This window comes from Durotheca rogersii, assembly GCF_024521655.1.
Source record: "Durotheca rogersii strain YMJ 92031201 chromosome Unknown GGS23scaffold_2, whole genome shotgun sequence".
Classification (NCBI taxonomy): Eukaryota; Fungi; Ascomycota; class Sordariomycetes; order Xylariales; family Xylariaceae; genus Durotheca; species Durotheca rogersii.
Window position 1 is genome coordinate 1,020,339 of NW_026251233.1, and position 19,627 is coordinate 1,039,965.

Sequence of the window (19,627 nt, forward strand, 5' to 3'; positions counted from 1 at the left end):
TGTAGCCTGCCTACCTCCAGCACCTATGTGCCCGAGGCATAGCGCTGTGGACAATAGCGGGAAGGTCTGCCAGGAGGTACCCGAGGTAGGTACCTGCATGGATACTACACGTACTAGGCATACTGCAGGAACCCTCACACCAGCCTGCCTCCGCTTGCTGACTCCTTTACTGCCTCCCACCACATATTACCGTCCATACCACATTCTCACAGCCCTGACGGCGGCTAGCAGAGTGAACCCAGCCTCCGCTAAAGCCGTAAGCGCAATTTGGTGCTGTCGAGGCGGACACGCGCACGTAGCAGTAGGCAGCCAGCACCCCGGAATCCGAATTCATCAGTCATAATGGATCTCCATCTGGCAATTAATCGGTTATCGTCAGCGGGAAAATTTTTTCCTCTTCCTTCTCTTCCTCACCACGTTGGGCTCAGCCATTGACCATGCGCAATTAGCGGGCTGTCGGCACTGCCGAACAGCTGAGGAATGTCCCCTCTACCTACCTAGATATATGCCTATACACATCTTGTCCGATCTGCAAGGCCGCTGGCGCTGTCCTCGCTGCTTCAAGGCTGCCCTCCGTCCGCCTCATGAGACGTCGACCTTTGGGGGAGTGCTCTCCCCGCCACCTGCGATTGGAGCTTTCCTCTGTTCGACCTTAGGCTACTCGACGCGTGCCTACGCGTTTTCCCCTTGACTCTTGGCTCTTCCCGTCGACAAGGCCTGTCACGGATTCCACCAATAAGCATGCCGATCACTCGACCATCAGCTCTGCTTACATCCCTCCTCTCTCCATGGAACGTCGCGGGGGTCTCTGTCCGATCCCCCCGCTTACGGCAGCGTGTCCTACCCCCCCCCCCCTCGGGGATCTTCCCTTAGGTCTTAGGGCTTTATTTCTATTTCTTTCCCGTCGTCGCAACCGACGCACGGAACCGATGCAAGCGGAGCAAGGGGCCTCTGGTATAAAGCCAGGTGCAACTGTGCAGCGGCCATCGCATGCCATACCTCGGACGACTCAGGTATTCTCGATTCTCGAGAACTCTCCCTCTTCAGGTGGCATGCGGCCTCGATCAATTGATTGGTAGGCGACCGCTTGCCGCCGACTTCTGATCGTTCACGCGCAGTGAAGAAAGGTGAGGTATCGGTGCGTGTCCTCTCGCAACGCTTCACGAAAAGCCAGGTATGCAGTAATGGAGGCTGCGGGTTTTGTCAAGCTCCGCGGATAAACCTAGTGGCTTGCGGGAGGGGAGGTGGAAAACGGGAGGGCGCAAGAAGGGGAAGATGTGGCTGGGGGGTGGGTGGGTGAGATGCCTAGACTCGGAGCTACGGCCTCGCAATCGTCATCAACCGGTCAAATCCAACGAACTCCACTTCCACACTGCCTTCGCTTTGGTCTGCTTAGATCCTGAGCCTCCCGGCCCCGATCAGGCCCAGGGGGGTGGTCTGCTCCAAGTATCACGCCAGCGCTCCCACGGTTACGAGTGACTTTGCTGGGTTTGGGGTGCGCATTGCTAGCCCACAATGACGGACTGCCTCGAGCCTTTCCTGTTAGGGGAGGGGGAGGGGGAGAGGAGGAAGAAAGGGACGAGACGAGCGGCGAGGGCGCGGGAGAGGACGGGCGAAGGAGAGAGAGAGAGAGGGAGGGAGGGCGAGTGGGAGCGAGGGGAGAGGGAGGGAGAACGCGCCAGATCTGGGGCGTCCCGGTAGCAAGCAGCAGCACCAGCAGCAGCACCAGCAGAGCTCTCCAGAGCTCCCCCAGTCTAGCCCCCTTCCCCCTCCCTCCCTCTCCTGCATTCCGTCCACCCCCCAAGCTCTGCCAGCTCCTCCCTCTCACAATCCACGCTCTGTTCCCTCCCCTCCCTCCTCTCTCCCCCCCCCCCAATTCCTGTCCTAAGCAGCCTTTCCTTCCCGAAGCGCAACGGCCGACGTGCCCTGCCAACCCCCCCCCCCCCCCCCCAGCTCTCCCTCCCCTTTCCTCTCGTCTTCCCTCCCTCTTCTCTCTTCCCTTCTTTTTTTACCCGTCGCCGCTCCATCGAACTCCCACCCCATTTTTATCGCCGAGCCATCCACCCACGCCCCCACAAACTCCCGATAACAATCTCGTTCCAAATTATGTCGAGCATGACTTCCCGGAAGAGAAAGCAAGAAGAGGAGGAGGAGGAGGAGCTCGTTGCTCTCCCCAGCGATGAGAGCGAAGAGGAAGAAGAGTAGTAAGTCCAGCCCTGGAGCTCGTCGTGCTTCGCCTAGAATTCCTTGGAATCGCGCACTGGCGGCACAGTTGCCGATGAAACCGCTTGTCGCAAACGATGCGACAGTGTATCCCATCAATCATTATCGGCGTCGCGCTCCCCGTCGTTCTCCGTGTCCAATGCTAGATGTCCCCCTTGTGATAGATAGTTCAACTGGAGAGCGGGTGCATCCGGTACTCCTTGAACAATTTGCTGACTTCCACGTAGCGTAACGGACGGTGACGAAGAGGATGACGCCGACGACGTTGAGGAGGAGGACGAGGAGTACGACGAGGACGACGAGCCTGAAGATGAAGAGAACGGCACGAAGCGTAAGTATACTCTCCTCGCGAAGCCGCCCCCCATCGGTCGAATTCCTCTTGTATTCCGCTCCGACTGACACATTTCCGTTCAGCCAAAGCCCCAGTCCCCGCACCGGTTCAGGCTCCTCCCAAAAAGAAGCTGAAGACGGTTGACGCCCCGACCGAACCCGTCCCCGTCGTCAATGACGGCGAAGAGGAAGGCGGTGAAGGTGACGAAGAGGAGTTCGACGAGGACGGTGCGGAGGTCGACGATGAGGACGAGCTAGAAGAGGAAGAGGAGGACGGGTATGACGATGAAGGCGAAGGCGAAGACAATGAGACCAACGGTGTCGTCCTGCCCAAGAAGGTGGTGGTCGAGGTCGACACGGTCACTAACGGCAAGGCCAAGACAGCAACCGAAGTGGCCGCCAATGGCAACGGTGTCGAGGCCGAGCATTGAGCTTCTTTTCCTCGCCCGTCAACCCTCGCTTCACCTCATCTCGTCTCGTCTCAGGCTGGGGCAACTCGCTGTCACATACCACTATCCGGGCTCTTGCTCACGTAGTGACGGTGAGCAGCTACGGGCGCACGCATTGCCAGCCTGGTGTCCTCTTCGTTCTGATGTGTTTCGGACCCTCCTTATCTGTTTCTCCAGTTGTCTGATTTTCCCTCGTCAAAGGCGTCGAAGGATTCTTGTGTAATATCCAGAGCATACTTAGCGGAGATCACAAGATGCCCTGCTTTCGTTAATTCTCAATAGACTACAGGTGCTGAAATCCGAGCCGTTGCTTAACTAGGTTGATGCGCTGTGTCATTTGTGTCTTTTCGCGATGCTATCCTTCAATTCGCACCATAATTATCGCATTCGTCGGTCTCTCCGTAACAAGACAGAAAAGCTACGCTGCTCCCGCTCGGCTTCAGTCGTGCGCAAGCCCGTCCTAGCAATAGAGATACTTGTCGGGCGCAGACGAGCAGACGCGAGGAAGCATCGCAGCCTCTTTATGCCCTATACGTGTTCCGTCACGTACCCCACATCCCCACGGTCCCTCGAGCTAAATAGGGCCAAGGGGAGCCCCCCTGGGGTGTCGACAAGTGTCGTTCCGTCTCTGGTTGGTCGAGCCGATCACGAACTCGGCCAGTGACTGCGGCCTAACGGACCCGACGGGAGGAAAGCGGGCAGCGATACGGGGAGAGGGAGAGAGCGTCGGTAGACCCACCTTCGTGGATACGTCAAAATGGGGCGGACGCACGTCTGCTCGCGACGGCATCTGCGCCGACATGCAGATTCTCGCTCGCGGTGCCGAAGCGAAGCTCCGCAGCGCTGCCGTGCGGGCAACCCGAGAGGCTGGGCAGGCGGCCGGCTACATGAGGCCTTCCAGCGGGAGGTAGGTAGGTAAGGTAAGTAGGTAGGTAGGCAGGTATAGATAGTACAGCTCCGTAGGAACGTGCGGTCGGAGCTTGCAAACAGAAGAGATAGATGCCCACCTATATACCGCGCACAACCGCTTCCTCTTCAGCTCCGCGAGCCGCTCCATCGAGACCAGGTCTCCCGCCTTCTCTCCTTCGCAGCCGCGAGGAGCAAGCTTCCGGCCCTCACCCGCCGGCGCGTCAGGCCTCCCGCAGGGCTGCACGGCGTAGCGAGGTCGCATCGCGGCGGGCCTGAACTTGCGGTTTGATAGGATCGCGGCGGCGGGCTGGGCGATGCGGGTGCTGGTTGCGCCGGTCTGATTGAGGACCTGCCCTGTCGGCCTGCCTCCTACTTGGGCCGATGTGTAGGCACACGCTACGGGCCTGTAGAATCTGCCTGCACCTCCGTGCCCTAGGCGACTCGCGTGCTAGCGGATTGTGGGTAGATGCTACTGCCACCGCCGTCCCGCGTGCCCTCTACCTACGTCTTCCTACCTGTCTATCTACCGGCAAAACGGCTCCTACGAGGCAAGGAGGACGGCTCGCGATTCGAATAGGCGCTAGGTTGATGGGGAGAGGATGGGCGGATGTGCGCGTCTAGACACCTTACAGCTGAACAGCATAGGCGACAATGCGAGGCGGTGACTACGAGAGGCAGCCGAGAGGAGCACAGCGTGTCCCTCACCTACCTTCCCCTCTTCCACCCGTTTTCTCCCACGCCGGTCGCCCCAAGCGTCATCTACCTACCTACTAATTTGAAACCCATCATTTGCAGCGCGAGCACCACGAACCACGCTGTTATTCTCGAGCTCAGCACCGACCTACCTAGGTAGTCTACCACGAAAACTGAGAGACCAGCCTCCGGGCCTGGTTAGTCAGCACCGCCGCTCTCACTCAGGCTTTCATCACCCTTGCTCAGTGAGCATCACCTTTGCTCACCCTAACCTCCCTCCTCCCTCCAACGGGCCGCCTGCGAAGCTATCATCGACTACTAACACAACCTTTTGTTTGCACCGTACTCCATTAACTTCATGCGGCCATCGCCATGGTTCGGGATTTAGGACGCGCCAGGAGCGAGGGGCGAGGGGCCGAGGGCAGACTGGTTGGTGAGCCCGGCTTCTGGCGTCCCCCTTCATTCTCTTGACACCTGGATGCCTGATGCTCGGCCACTACACTTGGAGGTGGCGCATGTCTTAAATTCCCTATATCACGTCCAAAATGGAGTTGGGCGCTCTAATCCTGCATAAATATACGGAGCAGTGGCCCTCGACTCGACCGGATGAGGACATCATTGCCTCGCAGGTCTTTTCACCTAAGGAGTGCATGGAGTCACAGTTGCCAGCTGAGGAGCCTCGCGCTGCGTTGGCAGACTTGGAGTAGGCTCCCGGAGCTCAGCAAGAAGGGGAGGGCCCAGGGTTCCTCCCCTGGCTTCCAGATGGAAACGTCCCCAGCCGCTTCTCCGGCAGCTTCATGTCCAGAAGAAATCGACCAAAGAACCACCCTCCTTCATCCCAATCAGTTCCAAAGCCGACGTTGAGGGCATTCCTGTTAAGTTTATCTGGAAGCAACGCGCTAAAGGGTGGATTGACCAACGCGATGGAAAGAAACGTCCCGTTGCCGAGTTCATTCCGCATCTTAGGTCTGTGAAGGTAAGCCTGAGTCCTCGTCTATTTGGCGTGGACCTGAGCAGGAATGGTAGGTAATCATTGGGAGGGGCATGACATTCAAGAAAGAGAGCTTTGCTTCACCAATGAGGAGATTGCGAGGATGGTACTGAACTATGAGAGGGGTCGTTTCATTTTCAGACGGTAGCTATTTCTTTGCGCATACGCCAACGGATCCAACATTCTACTCGCCCGCATCGTCACCAAGAGACAATACAACAGTTTTTCCGTGAGATCAATGTCCTCTATTGATACCCATGGCTGGACCGATTCTACCCAGCGAGCAACAGGGTTGGGCTTATGACGGAGTTTCCGTCGCTCAACTCACCTCGGGTACGGAAGTTATGGACAAAACGTTGCGACATTAGCGCAAGACAGGCGGTGTAGTTGCAAGCTAAAAACTATTACATACGAATACAGGACTTAGAGACGTAATTGACTTGAAAGTCTCATAGCAAGTAGGAAAGGAACAATACATTCTAAGGTGCTTAATCGTACACGTCAGACAATGAGTTATCGCAGGGCTTTTGCCCACAACCTGCGTAGGTAACAGCGAAGAAGGTATTACACAAGAGCTTTTCTTATTGTTTCTGGAAGGCTAGCATCCCAAGTCTGTCTACTTACGCTTGGAAAGGGGCTCGCCATCCCTGATCTTGCGCTCGCCATACTTGGCGATGCGTATAGCATTCACGTTTATAAACCCAGTTGCGTCTTCGACACTCCAATCCATTTCAAGAGTGTCCTGCATTTCTTATGTTAGTTTTGATCCGAAGTGGTCCTCTTCAGGTACTTACCATGCTGCTCTCTTCTTCGCTGTAGAGATTGGATGTCTCGCTGGAGCGGCCAACGATGATAACGTTGCCCTTGTATGCCAGAGCTTCGACCTTGCCATCAACCTGCTTCTGGCTGATAGAGATCGACTGCTGAACGAACTCGCGCTCAGGCGTAAAGTACATTCCCTGAAAAGATGTCAGCAATGTCTAATCCGACAGAGCTTGAAGAGAAGGGGCTACGCGCGTTGTATATACATTGCGCCCAGTCATCCGAGAGACGGTCGCGAATGATGCGCACCTTGCTATCCATCACGAGACCCTGAGCAATCGTTAACTGGAGTCCTATACTTATTAAAGATAGAGGGTGTTTGGATTGGCTCATGCTCAGGTGACTCTTGACTCCCTGGATTGGCATTGTATTGCAATGGGCAACGGCACAAGCCCAGAGCGCTGGTCAAGACTGCCACACGAAGGCCGGACTGCAGAAACCATGGGCCTCAGGGGCTGAGGTCCAGCTGCTTTGGCCAGTAGCCTGAGCCCTTTAGGCTTTCGAGGGCTCTTGAGGCAACCCCGCTTGTAAACGGCAAGAGGATTTCGGCCCAAGAGACGACTCTGGAATCGCATCAAGGGATATCAAACACCGCAGCATGAGCCAATCCAATGCTCAAGGAGGTGACAATTTACCTCCAGGTTTTGATGCAGCTTGCGCAAAATAGTCAGGCCGGGGGTATCTGCATACAAGGTTAGAACATCCTGTCAAAGTGCATGGGGGAGAGCGGAACAGGTGTCGCCTGCGACGGGGCCATGATCTACGTCGCCGGCCGCGCACACCAAAACATCGACAATGCATCCGCAACCTCAAAGACGTCTCCAACAACCACAAATCATTAGAAAAGCAAGGAAATAAACGCGACTGACCGTAGCAACCACGAGATTTTAATCCTGAAATAAAAAATTAGCAATCGCGTGCTGATGTTAAAGTTCCCTGAGAGTAGACATACCGATGAACCTCGACTCGACGATATCCTCGCGTCCAATACCTAGGACTACGTCAGTACTCGCTTGAAAGCCCTTCGGTTCGCAGTCCTACCGTTAGCACGGCCCAACTCGTTGGCCTCCTTGAAGATCTCTAAGGAACCAGTAACGGCCTTGCCCCCAACTTCAAGCTTAATGGGAACACCCTCAGCAAAGTGGACGGTGAAGCGAGTAGGCTCATCGGGAGCGTCCAGGGGATCTTCGGAGAGGCATTAGCGCAAAATCTAGAAGTGTGTAGGCTGAGTCGCCTCACCAACTGTGCGCTTCCACATGTCCTTCGGGGGCTCCATGTCTGTTTGCTCGAGAATCTAGCAAGTTCAGGGTCAACAGGGCGCAGAGAGAGGTGTTCCCGTAGGAGGACTTACACCGGCCTCGTATGAGCAATGCTATCGGATCGATAGTCAGTATTACGAAGAAGCAATGGGACCTTTCATACATACGATGATGTTGTCGTCCATAGACCAGGGGGCCTTGGGAGTGGAGCTGACGGGGATGTTCTGCTCCTCGGCGAACTTGAGAAGATCGGCACGTCCCCTGCGGAATGATTAGCTTGAATATGCAGTAGTGAACACAAAAGGAGGCTTACTGGAATCGGTTGAAGAACGCAGGGATGCGCCAGGGGGCCAGAATCTTCATCTTGGGGTCACATGCCTTCCACGCCAGCTCGAAGCGGACTTGGCTAGAAGAAGGAAGTTAATACGGTGCAAGAGCGACAGAGGGCGACAACATATGTATCGGGATCATGATCAGGACTTACTCGTTGCCCTTACCGGTGCCTAGGGTTAGAGTTACGTGTTAACGACTGGATCGAACAGTAATGAGACCAGTTGAACCACGACAACTTACATCCATGGCTGAGGATCGTGCAGTTGTTATCCTTCGCAACTTGCACCATTGCCCTGGCCAATACCGGCCGGGCTAGGCTTGTGCCGAGAAGGTCTTCAGGGCATTAGCGATGTCATCGAAGAGCGTCCGAGGTGAACCATCTTACATTGTCCTTCATAGATAGCGTTGCCTGGTGGATTCCGTTAGTAAACCCGCTGCATTACCATAAACAGCCTGTGAAGACTTACACTGGATGGCGGGCCACACCAAGTCGTCAATCAGCTCCTGCTGGACGTTCTTGATGATCATCTTCTCAGCGCCGAGCTTCAGCGCCTTAGCCTTGACGGCATTGAAGTCTTCCTCCTGGCCGCAGTCGCCGAGGAAACACACGACCTCATAGCCTTGAAGGACGAGCCACCTAAGAGTGATTGGTCAGCTCTTGTTAAACAATCCCACATCTTCGATGATTGTCGTCTCCACGTCGAGCTCGAAGACTTGACAGCGTCGAAGTCTTCTCCTTGCCGCAATCCGTCAGAAAGCAAGACATGGGGGCGCAGTACTTGAGAATAGTGGAAGTATCCAGGCCTGTCCATTGGTCAGAATATCTGATGTTGATGTTGATGATATTGCTTCTAGAGTTCTCAACCCACCGCCAGAGTAGGCACTGGACAAGGGTCAGTTATCTTGCTCGAACCAAAACAAGTAATTGAGTGGCAAATGACTTACAGGCAAACACGTTCGGGAGCCATGATGAATGTTGTTCGAAGTTTCGTGGACAACACGAGACGTTAATGTTGGAAGTGACTGATAGATATATCTCGACAAAATGTTGTTGTCGCGCGAGTGTCCAGCTGTCGAGGTTTTTTGGACGCAGCTCCGAAGACGGCCGAAGCGAGTCACAGCCCGCAATGTTTGGTGGGGTTATGCCCTCTTCTGTTGGGTGTGTAAATATGGTTGCTTATCTCTTATCGTTAATGCAATGGTCAGTGCTGGAAATGCGGAGATCAATTCAAAATCACGAAGATAAACTGCGGCGGCGGGGCAGCCGCACCGGGAATCTAGGCACCAATGTCGCTCAGCGGCCTCTCGCCGGGTCGCATCTTCTGCGATTCGAGACCATTCCCACAATTGTCCACAGTGACCCTGGCGCGCGTGTGCCCGGGCCCTGGAACTGGGCTGTGTGCCCCCCCGGCTGGAATGCGGGCGCTGCGCGCATAACATCGAGACATGCATCAGCAGGCCGCGCGCCTCGTCCTGGACACGACCGGTGTCCACGCCGGTCTCCCTCGCAGACACACACCCCCGCTTGCTTGCCCGCGCGGGGCGCGCGCACGCCACTACCTTCCTGTTGCTTATTCGAAGAGAGGCAGGCCGTTGCGTGGGTGCGAGAGCGCCGGCCGGATGCTGCCCCCTTCTGCTTAGGTGCCTCGCGCCCGAGCGGCCAGTTGTTGTCGTGGTGCCGCGGGTGTGAAGCTTGCATGTAGCGCGCAGCTGGCGCGGGGTACGCTGGGGAGGGAGTCGGCCTCGGTAGGTATGTAGTGAGGGCAGAGCAGCATTCCTCCCGACGCTAGCTCTGGCGCTCGAGGAGCTGCTGGCTATACCTACGAGAGAGAACCACTGCGCACACGCATGGCAAGAATGGCGTACGCGAGGGTAACGAATAGGGAGAGAGGTCTGCGACGCTATGGGAAACATTGTAGCACGTCGAAATGCCATTCACTTCCACAGTTACGGATATCTGCCTGCTTTCATTCCATTCCCCCACGCTCGTTCCCCTCCACCTGCTACCGTCATCGTCAACAAATCACCCTTCCTCGGCGTCCATGGCGTCGTCGCGCCGCCGCTTCTTGTCCCTGGCTTCGTGGCGACCCTTCAGCACCGCACCCTTCTTGCCGCGGTCGTCGAGCAGCTGCTTCATCTCGTGGCGCGCGTGCTGCTGAGCCTCCTCGACCCGCGGCTTGAACACCATCACCTCGTCCCGGCTCGCCTCGTACGCCTCTAGCTTCTTGCCGAGCGCCGCCTCGATCCGCTGGTAGACCTCAAGGTCGTACTGGTTGACGATGTTGATTGCCTGTCCGGCGTTGCCCGCACGCGCTGTCCGCCCGACCCGGTGTACGTATGTCTTGCCTGCGCGATTCCGTCAGCCCGCGTCCCCCCTAGAGCATAGTAGGTGGGGGATGATTCCGCTCCTGGGGTTGAAAAAACTTACTGTCCCTGGGCATGTCGTAATTGATGACGACGTCCACTTTGGGTATATCTAGACCTCTCGCAGCGACATCAGTCGCCACTAGGATGCTACGCGACCCAGCCTTGAACTTGTTCAGGGCCCCCAAGCGAGCCGACTGCGACAGTTGGCCTACGGAGGGCAACGAAATTAGTACGTGCGCGGGCCGGCAGGAGGAGGAATTGGGAGATTCTTTGGCTAACCGTGGAGAGGTATGGCTCCAAAGCCCAAGAACCGTAGTAAGATGGCGACCCTCTGGGCTTCGTAGACGGTTCGGGTGAATATGATAGTAGATCGCCCGACGAACTCGCTCGCCACCAGGAAGATCAAGTATGTGTCCTTGTGCATGTAAGGAATGAAGATGTAGTATTGTTTCAGGGTCGAGACCGTCTGGTACTTGCTGGAGCTGATGGTGACGCGAAGAGGGTCTCGTAAGCTAGCCCTCTGCAAGCTCTCGACCTTGGACGACATGGTGGCGCTAAAGAGGAATGTACGCCGCTCCCTCGGGAGGAACTTGAGCAACTTGTCGAATATGGGGCCGAAGTCCATATCCAAGAGCCTATCGGCCTCGTCAATCACCAGGTACTTGGTATTCGATAGCTTGAACCCCTTCGTCTTCTCGAGGTGGTCCAACAGTCGCCCCGGCGTGGCAACGACGATGTGAGGTCGCTTCGACAGAGCGATCGATTGAGGGACCATGTCCAGGCCGCCAACGATGACGGCGCATCGTACCGATATCGTGGCCCCGAGGGCCTCGACCGCCTGGCCGATCTGGGTAGCCAGTTCGCGGGTCGGCGCGAGTATCAGGCCGAAGAAGGGCGAGGGCTTTTCCAACAAGGCTTGAAGTATGGGCAGGACGAAGGCAGCCGTCTTCCCGCTACCGGTTTCGGCCAGACCGATAAGGTCCCGATTCTGAAGGGCGAGGGGGATAGATTGAGCCTGTATGGGAGTGGGCGTCTTATAACCGAGCGAGTGGCAGGCCTCAACTAGAGGGTCGACGATGCCCTGCGGAAAGAGCGTGCGTATTAGAAAGGGCCCGGAATACGGCGTCGCAGCGAGCACAAACATACGAGTTCCTTGAACGTCTTCGGAGCCTTCTGGGAAGACTCGGCGGTAGAACCTTCGATAGTCGCGGAATCCGGCGACTCGTCATCGGGTTGCTCTAATGATGGCGGGGGGGCAGTGGCAGACTCGGTATCGTGGTCGCCGGGGGGAGGCGACAACTTTCTCCGTTTGGCGGAAGACATGGCTGTAATATTGTTTAATTCGATCTGTAGCGCTCTAGTTACCGCAGAAGTTACTACGATTGTGGTGCAACGTGATGTAGGTATCTGTATCGAGTGAGTGGTTGCAGGCCGGCGACGAGGAGGAAGTAAAATATGTTGCTATAGGTTGGTTGATTCTCTTCTTTTTTTGTGCATTTGACATCCTATTATGCAGGCTTTCATAAAATCCCCTTCACCGCCTTCTTCTTTTAGCTTATCTGTATTATCATATCCATTGTCTGCCCCCCGCAAAGCCGTAGTGCCGCGTAGCCTCTACCCGTGGTGTTGTAGGCTAACACAGGTCTGTATTAGTACCCGGTACCTGCAGAAAAAAAAGCTGTTTATGCCTGGCAAATCTCCCAATCTTTCTTGCTCTTATTTTTTTTCCTATCGAAAGCTTCCTCTTGGTTTGTGTGAAGCTGTTATTCCACCGCGAGAGAGCAGTTCGGCCAAATCGACTATTATAGACTATCAGAATTAAGGGGGCGGACCATGGCTAAGGCTAGGACGAAGAAGCGCACCCATGTGGGCGCGAACAATCCCAAGCACAAGGCGCCTCTGGCGGGGCGCTCGGTAGCCCAAGATCCCAAGAGCATGGTGATCCGCATCGGCGCCGGCGAGGTTGGGTCCAGCGTCAGTCAATTGGCCAAAGATGTCCGCCAGGTCATGGAGCCTGGAACAGCCAGCCGTCTTAAAGAACGTCGCGCCAACCATCTACGAGACTATGTCAACATGACCGGTCCTCTCGGCGTCACCCACCTCCTTCTCTTCTCGCGGTCCGAGTCCGGCAACACCAATCTGCGCATAGCTACCACGCCCCGCGGACCTACGTTGCACTTTCGCGTTGAGAAGTACTCCCTGTGCAAAGATGTGCGCAAAGCCCAGAGACGTCCTAGAGGCGGCGGCAAGGAGTACACCACATCCCCGCTGGTACGAACTCGCCCGATTGCGTCCCCTGGAGCTTCCCCCGTACCCTATGTGGTCAACTGCTGACCCTGTGCTTCTTAGCTGATCATGAACAACATCTCGACCCCTGGCGCCGATGCCAATTCCAAAGTACCCAAACACCTCGAGTCGCTCACCACTACTGTATTCCAGTCTCTCTTTCCCCGCATCAACCCGCAGACCACGCCCCTCAGATCCATACGCAGGGTTCTCCTCTTGAATAGGGAGCCCTCAGGAGACGAGGCCGACGGCTCGTTCGTGCTCAACTTCCGACACTATGCCATTCACACGAAGCCTGCCGGGGTATCGAAACAGCTACGCCGACTCGACGCCGCCGAGAAACTCCTTAGCGAGAAGAACCGCAGAGGCGGTGTTCCGAATCTGGGGAAGTTGGGGGACATCTCGGAATACATCATCGGCGGCGAGAACGGCGAAGGCTACGTAACAGACGGCACGAGCGGCAGCGAGATGGATACCGACGCCGAGGTCGAGGTCCTCGACGAGGCGCCGCGCAAAGTACTCTCGAGCAAGGCTCGCGCGGCCAAGCTGGAAAGAGAAAGAGAGGGAGAGCCTGCTGCCGAGGACGACGAGAGGATAGAACGGCGGCGCGTTGCCCTGGTCGAACTCGGGCCACGCATGAAACTACGCATGACCAAGGTCGAGGAAGGACTCTGTTCCGGCAAGACGATGTGGCACGAGCACATCCACAAGTCGAGGCAGGAGATCCAAGACCTGGAGCAGCGGTGGGAGAAGCGCAGACAGGAGAAGGAGGCGAGGAGGAAGGAGCAAAAGGCCAACGTCGAGAGGAAGAAGAAGGAACGGGCGGCCAGTGGCGCCAAGCAAAATAAGAAGGAGGGTGAGGGCGACGACGGTGACGACGGCGGTGACGACGACGATGTCGAGATGAACGGCAACAACAGCGATCTGTTTGACGAGATGATGGATGACGACGAGTTCGACAGCGAAGGAATAGCGGGAGACGCCGAGGAAGCTATCGGCGAACAGATGGACGACGACGAGTGGGAAGACGAAAGAGAGGAAATCGCGGGCTGAGACCACCTACGTCCTCCTCCGCCTTTGGCGGGACCTACGTGTTGGCATAGTTATGGCGTCCCGGCGTTATCGAATCTACTCAACATAAGTGTTGTTATGTAGTAGTGCTATTAATAGACATTTCGAGCTACCGGAGGTTAAATCCATTTAGGGGTCTTTCCGTCTCGGTCTCCCCGCGCCGATTATTCATGTGTGTGCACCGCGATGCCATGGCGAGGGCAACGATGTGAACGATATCTAAACCTTTCTGGCCCCACTAAGTCTAGCGTTTGATGACGCTCGACGAAGCGTCCCAGGACAAAGCGGAGTTGCGGGGCAGGACACTAGCAAGTCCGGGTTGGAAGGGTGCCGTGACCGCCGGGATTCTCAGGTCCGGCTTCGGATTTCTCAAAAAGGATCGCAATACGCTCGGGCAGTGCAGCCGGCGGGAACGTCAAACGCTTCTACGATAGACCGAGCGAGCTTCTGGCGCCGCCGTGAAGAGCGACTATACACTTCAGGCCCAGGCCTTCTCGACGGTGGTGGTACCCGCTCAGGTCTACTTTGGCCGTTTGGCCCAAGCTTACCTAGCACAATCGAGAAATACCTAGCATTTATATCGTATCCCGACTCACATGCGGCTCTTCAGAAAGGCCCGAAGCGCTGACAACCCCGCGGTTAGATTAGGTGATTCTCGTCACCTTCGTTCGCCGGCCCTGAAGTGGCCTAGGGTTTGGTACGCCTTCTGCCTCCTTACCACTGATGGAGAACCCGCCACACCCCGATCTCTAGATCAACTGCGTGCCTGGTTTGTAGCACGGATTGCGAGAGAGTACAGGCGACCACTGTGAGCTTGGATCTTCATATAGGTAGACTGGCACTGTGCCGGTCAATCTTTTTCTATTTAGCCCTGGGAACCTACCAAATCGGTTTGAGAACAGTTCAACGTCTCACTTACGACACACCTCTCATCTTTATTACTAATCTACTTTTATTATGCCTCTCGCCCTGCCATGGCATTCCGTGATCGTTGGCTTAAGATGCCTGATGGCCGCAACTTTGATAGCCAGCATCTGCTCTCACCTTGGCCCGCAGTGGTGTAACTGTCCGTTCCACGATACGTGGGATGTGGACCTACTCGTCCGGGAAATGGAGGAGAATCTCTGTACCCAGGTGGTTGATATTCCATGCGTTTCTAACGGCCCCAACAACCACCTGCCTATATTAGTTCTGGCAATTCCCGAGGTCAACTTCGAGACCGAGGTATATAAGCTCCTGTAGATAGAACCGGATATCTTACCTAGCTTCTCGTTTGCTTTATTATCGCATCCCCGTACAGCATGAGCTTGATAGAGACATCACAGGCAGGCGCTTGGTTGCATTCTAAAGAGCTGAAGAGAATAGCGTACGGGGTACCCTTGACCCAGCTCAGAAGGTACGGGCGTATATTAGTCCTGCTGCTCCGTATGTCGATTTCCTCTTCTCGTCTTGCCTTCTTTCTCGGGCAGCTCACATCCATTGCAATCGAGATGTTGCGAACGTCAAGGTCGCCGTGGTCAAAGACGAAGCGGTAGGAAAGACTCTCGTGGGAGCAACAGTGATGGGAAACGATTCCCGCTTCTGCTCAAAAAGGCGTTCACGAAGCCAGGTAGAAGCGAATCCCGACTGGACCCGGAATCTATATAACGATGCGCGGATGCGAAGAGCGAACCCCCTGCGACGTCCCTGTTCGACTGAGAGACCAGGCGCATTGTGGCAGCGATCTTGTCCGGCCGGTTGATGGCGGTGACCGTCGATTTGGTGGCTGATGAAGATGCGAGTCAGCTACTGTAGTGGAGATCGCAGTCGTGAACCGGCCTTTCAGGGACTGGTTTGCGTGAGGCGGCGGGCGCCCGGTTTCCTCCATGGCGTCGCCTCTCCGTCTACGTGTGCGTCTTCTCTCTTTCTCGACATGACGGGCGGCGAGTAAGCTATTACGGCACCACAATTACGCATAGGCGACGGCGGCGATAGATCGGGCAGTGTCGCGTGTCCGTCCCGTTGACGACAGCGACATTCTCGCCGTCGCCGACTTGCTCCCTCTTAGCAACTGCCCCTTGGTTTGCGTAGTAGGTATCGTCGGAATTTCTTATATCGAGACGAGCAAGGCCTCGGGCACGAGGGAAGCATGGATGTGTGTGCATAGGGATAAATGTGCTCGCGATCAATGCCGTCTCGTATTCATTTCCGCCTCAGCGGCTTGACCTACCACGCGCGCCATCGTGACCATTTACGCAAGACCACTTACGTAGGTACATGGATACCTGCCTACCTGTAGGCATGGCCCCGCGAGCCGATTGGGTGCGGGATATTGATATGTACATGTACGTACGTATGCACGTGTGCATGTACACGCATCAGCAAACTCCGGGTACGGACCTCGGTTAGCCCAGTCAGATATGTACACGCTACGTAGTATAGGTACATGGGACGGAAGACGGGATGAACGAAGACAACTTCGGCCGCGTTCTCGAATGTATCTACCTCGATAGCGGCACGTACCAGAATGTACGCAAGCCCACCACCGATGTTTTTTCTGTCCTTTTTTACCTACTTCTTCTTTTCGCCCGTCCTTCTTTCGAGGTACCTGAAGGGTGGGATAGGGCGCAACGCCAACAGCCTCAACACGATCCTGAGACGTGCCCCGTTCGTGCTTAGCGTCGACTTGCGGAGGAGGGACGGGGACACGGAAAAAGGAGGCGGGCGTGCGAGTCGATTGGTTTCATTTGGGGCGAACCCTGGATCGTTTGGGACGATGCAGGGCCCCCTCGGGAATGCTCTGTTGTAGGCAAATAAGGAGGCCGACCAAAGTCCAGTCCGGAGTCAGCCAGGAGTAAGTAGGACGGGCAGTAGGAGTGGTGGATCGTGTTAGTGCATTGCTTCTTTGAGCCACGCTCACCTAATGCTTCTCTCTTTCACCCGGACCGCCCCCCGGACCGCCCTCCCTCCCTGACCACGATGCCCACGCTTTATCAAAAAGTCAAAAAGCACGGCGCCTCCCTTGCTCCCGGCCCATCCATCGAAATGGCAAACAAGACAAGCTTGCTCCCAGTATAGCGATATAGCGTGACCGGCCACACCGGCACTCTCTAGGTTCACCAACCTACCTGCCCTATCATGGCGCTGAGCATCTACTGGACCGCGCTGTTCGTCCTCGCGCCCCTCGTCGCTCTCGCCGTCGGACACCAGATCGTCTCACGCCGGTTCCTGACCTCGAAGCCCGAGGACACCACATCCGCCCGCGATGCCGACGCCAAGGGCTTCTGCAAGACGTTCATGTGCGTCTACCTGATCGTGATGGCGTCGGAATGGCTTCAGGTAAGCGGACGCGCGGCCGGGGACGAGGGTGTGCGCGTACGCTGACGTCTTCCTCATCCGTCCTGTCTAGAGCCCCTACACCTACTCGCTTTTCCGCGACGAGAAGCAGCTTAACGAGCGGTCCGTCGCGCTCCTATACGCCACCACCTATGCCTCCGCCGCCGTGTCCGCCTTCCTTACCGGCTACCTCGCCGACCGGTTCGGCAGGAGATCGGCATGCCTGGCGTCGTGCGCCATCCACTCGCTCGCCTCCCTCTCGGTTAAGTTCGACCAGCTCGAGGTCTTGATCGCCGGTCGGGTCCTGAGCGGTATCAGCCTCAACCTCCTCTGGACCGCCTTCGAGAGCTGGATGGTTACCGAGTACAAAGCCCGCTCGCTGGAGAAGAGCTCTTTGGCGCTGAGCACCATGTTCAGCATCATGACCACCTTCAATAGCATAACCGCCATCTTCGCAGGCATCTTGGGCCACTACATCGTCCTCGCTTCCGGATCCAAGGCTGATCCATTTTTCGCCGGAGCGGTGAGGCTATTTCCTTTTTATCTGTCCCGCGCTGTCGGAGGCGTCTACCTCCTGCTAATACCCGATGACCATAGGTTTTGGATGTCTGCGCCGCGGTGCTCATGCTTCGAACGTGGAACGAGAATCGAGGAGCCCCTCGTGTCGCCACCGGCCTGGACGATGACGGACGTAGCCCTGAAAGCGATGCCGATGAGAAGACTCACCCCGAGAGAATAATAACGGCGTTGAAAGACAGGAGAGTCTGGGTTCTCAGTTTCGCCTCGTGCTGTTTTGAGGGAGCCGTTTTCCTCATCATGTTCTTCTGGTCCGAGTTGCTCCAGAACGCATACGACAGGGAGCATCCCGAAGAGGAGGGCGGCTCGATCCAGTACGGCGTGATCTTCTCGACCTTCATGGCCACCGTAGTTTTAGGCTCGGTGCTATTTAACTTCATCACCCGAGACACCGCGCCTTCGCCCACGACAGAAAAGGACGCCGAGGTGGGCGAGGTCACCCCGAACTTGCTCTTCGGCTCGGCGCTCTTCGTGAGCGCGTTGAGCCTTCTCGTCGCCGCGTTCGCCCAGAGAGAACTGTACCTCTTCCTGGCGCTTCTCCTCTTCGAAGCGTGCAACGGCGTCTATTCCCCTAGCATGGGTTTCCACCGAGGCATGATCGTGAAGGATTCCGGCCGGGCCCTGACCTACGGCCTGATGAACGTCCCGCTATTCGCTTTTATCATCATCGCGCTAGGTACTACGGGCAGCACCGGAGGTGAGTGAACCCCGAATTTCCCTTGTGGCGTCTATATATACTGACCCTAGTTTCCTATAGCCGAGCATCGGCAGATCGTCTTCATATTCTTGGCCATGCTGCTATTCATCGCAGCTTTATCTATCATTCTAGCGCTTGGGGATTCTGACACCCATCTGGGCTTCCAGCAGGTGTCAGATATAGAGCTCGAAGATGCCGACGCCGCTGGCAAGGAAGAAGCGCCAGGCAACAGCACGAATTGAAAAAAAAAAAAAAAAAAAAAAATAGAAACCTCCTTTCCGGTCTGCTAGGTAGCATAGGACCGTTGATAAGAATACGAACTAGACCTGCTTCATTCGATTAGGATCCATCGATTGGCTGACTGCGCCCGGCATATTTACTCCCCCCCCCCCCTCCATTGTGCAATAAATAGGGGAATCGCCTGGCACTTCGCAAGTCGGATTACTGGAAGATAGCCGTGTAGTCCACAGAAGCGTCACCGGCTGAGAGTAGCCACTTGACCAAAGGAGATCCTGATGGTGACGCCGGCTCGGTTCCCACCAGGTTGACCCCCGCCTTGATCCACAGGCCGCGGCACCGAACCTAGCAGCAAGAGTCCCCGAGCCGCTACGCCGAGATATATGCACAATATAGTTGGCCGACGACGCCGGAAAGCAACGCTACGGTAGCTTTGCGGGGTACGAAGATCTCCGATTCGTTCGACGAACCCCTTCACGCGCTGCTCTGTCAGAAATTGCCAGGAATTCGTGGTCGTAAGCCTCACCACAGGTGTCCACTCGATAGAGGACGCAAGATTGAGATCTCCGTACGAGAAAAGCCACCCCCTGGCGTGTTACCGACACGATTCTTCAGCCCCCCTGCGGCAACAGCGATTCTGCTCTTGTCTTTTATCAGCTACTCGTAAAACAAGAGTCTCCTGCCATCATTGTCGTGATTTCGTTTCACGGAATAAGGAATCTGTAGGGACCTATGAGGGGAGACATGCAGAACGAAAGGAGATGGCGCACCGAAATGAATGGCATGCCGCTCGTAAACATTAGGGTGCCTCGAATCCTGCTCGCCCTGAGCTGTGCGTACCCCGACTTACATATACTAGCTTGCACCCCTAACCCCACATGTATATACCATAAGAGAGTGATACGACCTGATTATTGTCGCGTTGTGTCTGGTGTGCCGGTGTGTGTCTTTCCACTTGAGAAGAAGAGTACCTAGGTAATAAGACACGCCGTTACGTGCCTGGGGCACGTACCTAAAGGTGCGGAGGGTCAATCTAACAGCCGGTGGCAGAAAAGGGGTAAGCATAGAG

At 56.0% G+C, this 19,627-nt stretch overlaps 6 protein-coding genes across 6 annotated transcripts; 3 read left to right on the forward strand and 3 right to left on the reverse strand.

The window, feature by feature from the left end:
• Nucleotides 1-1,947: 1,947 nt before the first annotated feature.
• GGS23DRAFT_173418 (uncharacterized protein) lies at nucleotides 1,948-3,169 on the forward strand. The gene is made up of 3 exons (XM_051511574.1): nucleotides 1,948-2,204; nucleotides 2,451-2,554; nucleotides 2,638-3,169. Exons 1-3 carry the CDS (start codon nucleotides 2,107-2,109, stop codon nucleotides 2,982-2,984), a joined length of 549 nt encoding a protein of 182 aa, XP_051376074.1. The 5' UTR covers nucleotides 1,948-2,106; the 3' UTR covers nucleotides 2,985-3,169.
• A 3,042-nt stretch (nucleotides 3,170-6,211) lies between these two features.
• Nucleotides 6,212-8,977, reverse strand: GGS23DRAFT_592684 (arginosuccinate synthetase; the record flags this gene model as incomplete). The annotated part of the gene is made up of 18 exons (XM_051517914.1): nucleotides 6,212-6,337; nucleotides 6,390-6,554; nucleotides 6,667-6,687; nucleotides 7,053-7,099; nucleotides 7,287-7,310; nucleotides 7,370-7,408; nucleotides 7,459-7,602; nucleotides 7,657-7,711; nucleotides 7,769-7,789; nucleotides 7,844-7,937; nucleotides 7,990-8,082; nucleotides 8,161-8,179; nucleotides 8,250-8,342; nucleotides 8,395-8,418; nucleotides 8,477-8,646; nucleotides 8,729-8,813; nucleotides 8,879-8,892; nucleotides 8,955-8,977. 18 exons carry the CDS (start codon nucleotides 8,975-8,977, stop codon nucleotides 6,212-6,214), a joined length of 1,257 nt encoding a protein of 418 aa, XP_051376075.1.
• GGS23DRAFT_173522 (uncharacterized protein) lies at nucleotides 8,884-10,256 on the reverse strand. The gene is made up of 2 exons (XM_051511575.1): nucleotides 8,955-10,256; nucleotides 8,884-8,892 (listed from the first exon to the last, which is right to left on the reverse strand). The coding sequence occupies exon 1, from the start codon at nucleotides 9,942-9,944 to the stop codon at nucleotides 9,150-9,152; it is 795 nt and encodes a 264-aa protein (XP_051376076.1). The 5' UTR covers nucleotides 9,945-10,256; the 3' UTR covers nucleotides 8,884-8,892; nucleotides 8,955-9,149.
• On the reverse strand, nucleotides 9,868-11,838 carry GGS23DRAFT_547999 (ATP-dependent rRNA helicase RRP3). The gene is made up of 4 exons (XM_051515124.1): nucleotides 11,523-11,838; nucleotides 10,656-11,457; nucleotides 10,438-10,584; nucleotides 9,868-10,355 (listed from the first exon to the last, which is right to left on the reverse strand). The coding sequence occupies exons 1-4, from the start codon at nucleotides 11,697-11,699 to the stop codon at nucleotides 10,033-10,035; spliced, it is 1,449 nt and encodes a 482-aa protein (XP_051376077.1). The 5' UTR covers nucleotides 11,700-11,838; the 3' UTR covers nucleotides 9,868-10,032.
• A 175-nt stretch (nucleotides 11,839-12,013) lies between these two features.
• GGS23DRAFT_548000 (ribosome biogenesis protein-like protein Ssf2) lies at nucleotides 12,014-14,388 on the forward strand. The gene is made up of 2 exons (XM_051515125.1): nucleotides 12,014-12,647; nucleotides 12,726-14,388. The coding sequence occupies exons 1-2, from the start codon at nucleotides 12,210-12,212 to the stop codon at nucleotides 13,713-13,715; spliced, it is 1,428 nt and encodes a 475-aa protein (XP_051376078.1). The 5' UTR covers nucleotides 12,014-12,209; the 3' UTR covers nucleotides 13,716-14,388.
• Nucleotides 14,389-16,850: 2,462 nt separating this feature from the next.
• Nucleotides 16,851-18,563, forward strand: GGS23DRAFT_592687 (MFS general substrate transporter; the record flags this gene model as incomplete). Its single annotated transcript, XM_051517915.1, has 4 exons — nucleotides 16,851-17,051; nucleotides 17,122-17,571; nucleotides 17,646-18,321; nucleotides 18,382-18,563. The coding sequence occupies 4 exons, from the start codon at nucleotides 16,851-16,853 to the stop codon at nucleotides 18,561-18,563; spliced, it is 1,509 nt and encodes a 502-aa protein (XP_051376079.1).
• Nucleotides 18,564-19,627: the final 1,064 nt, after the last annotated feature.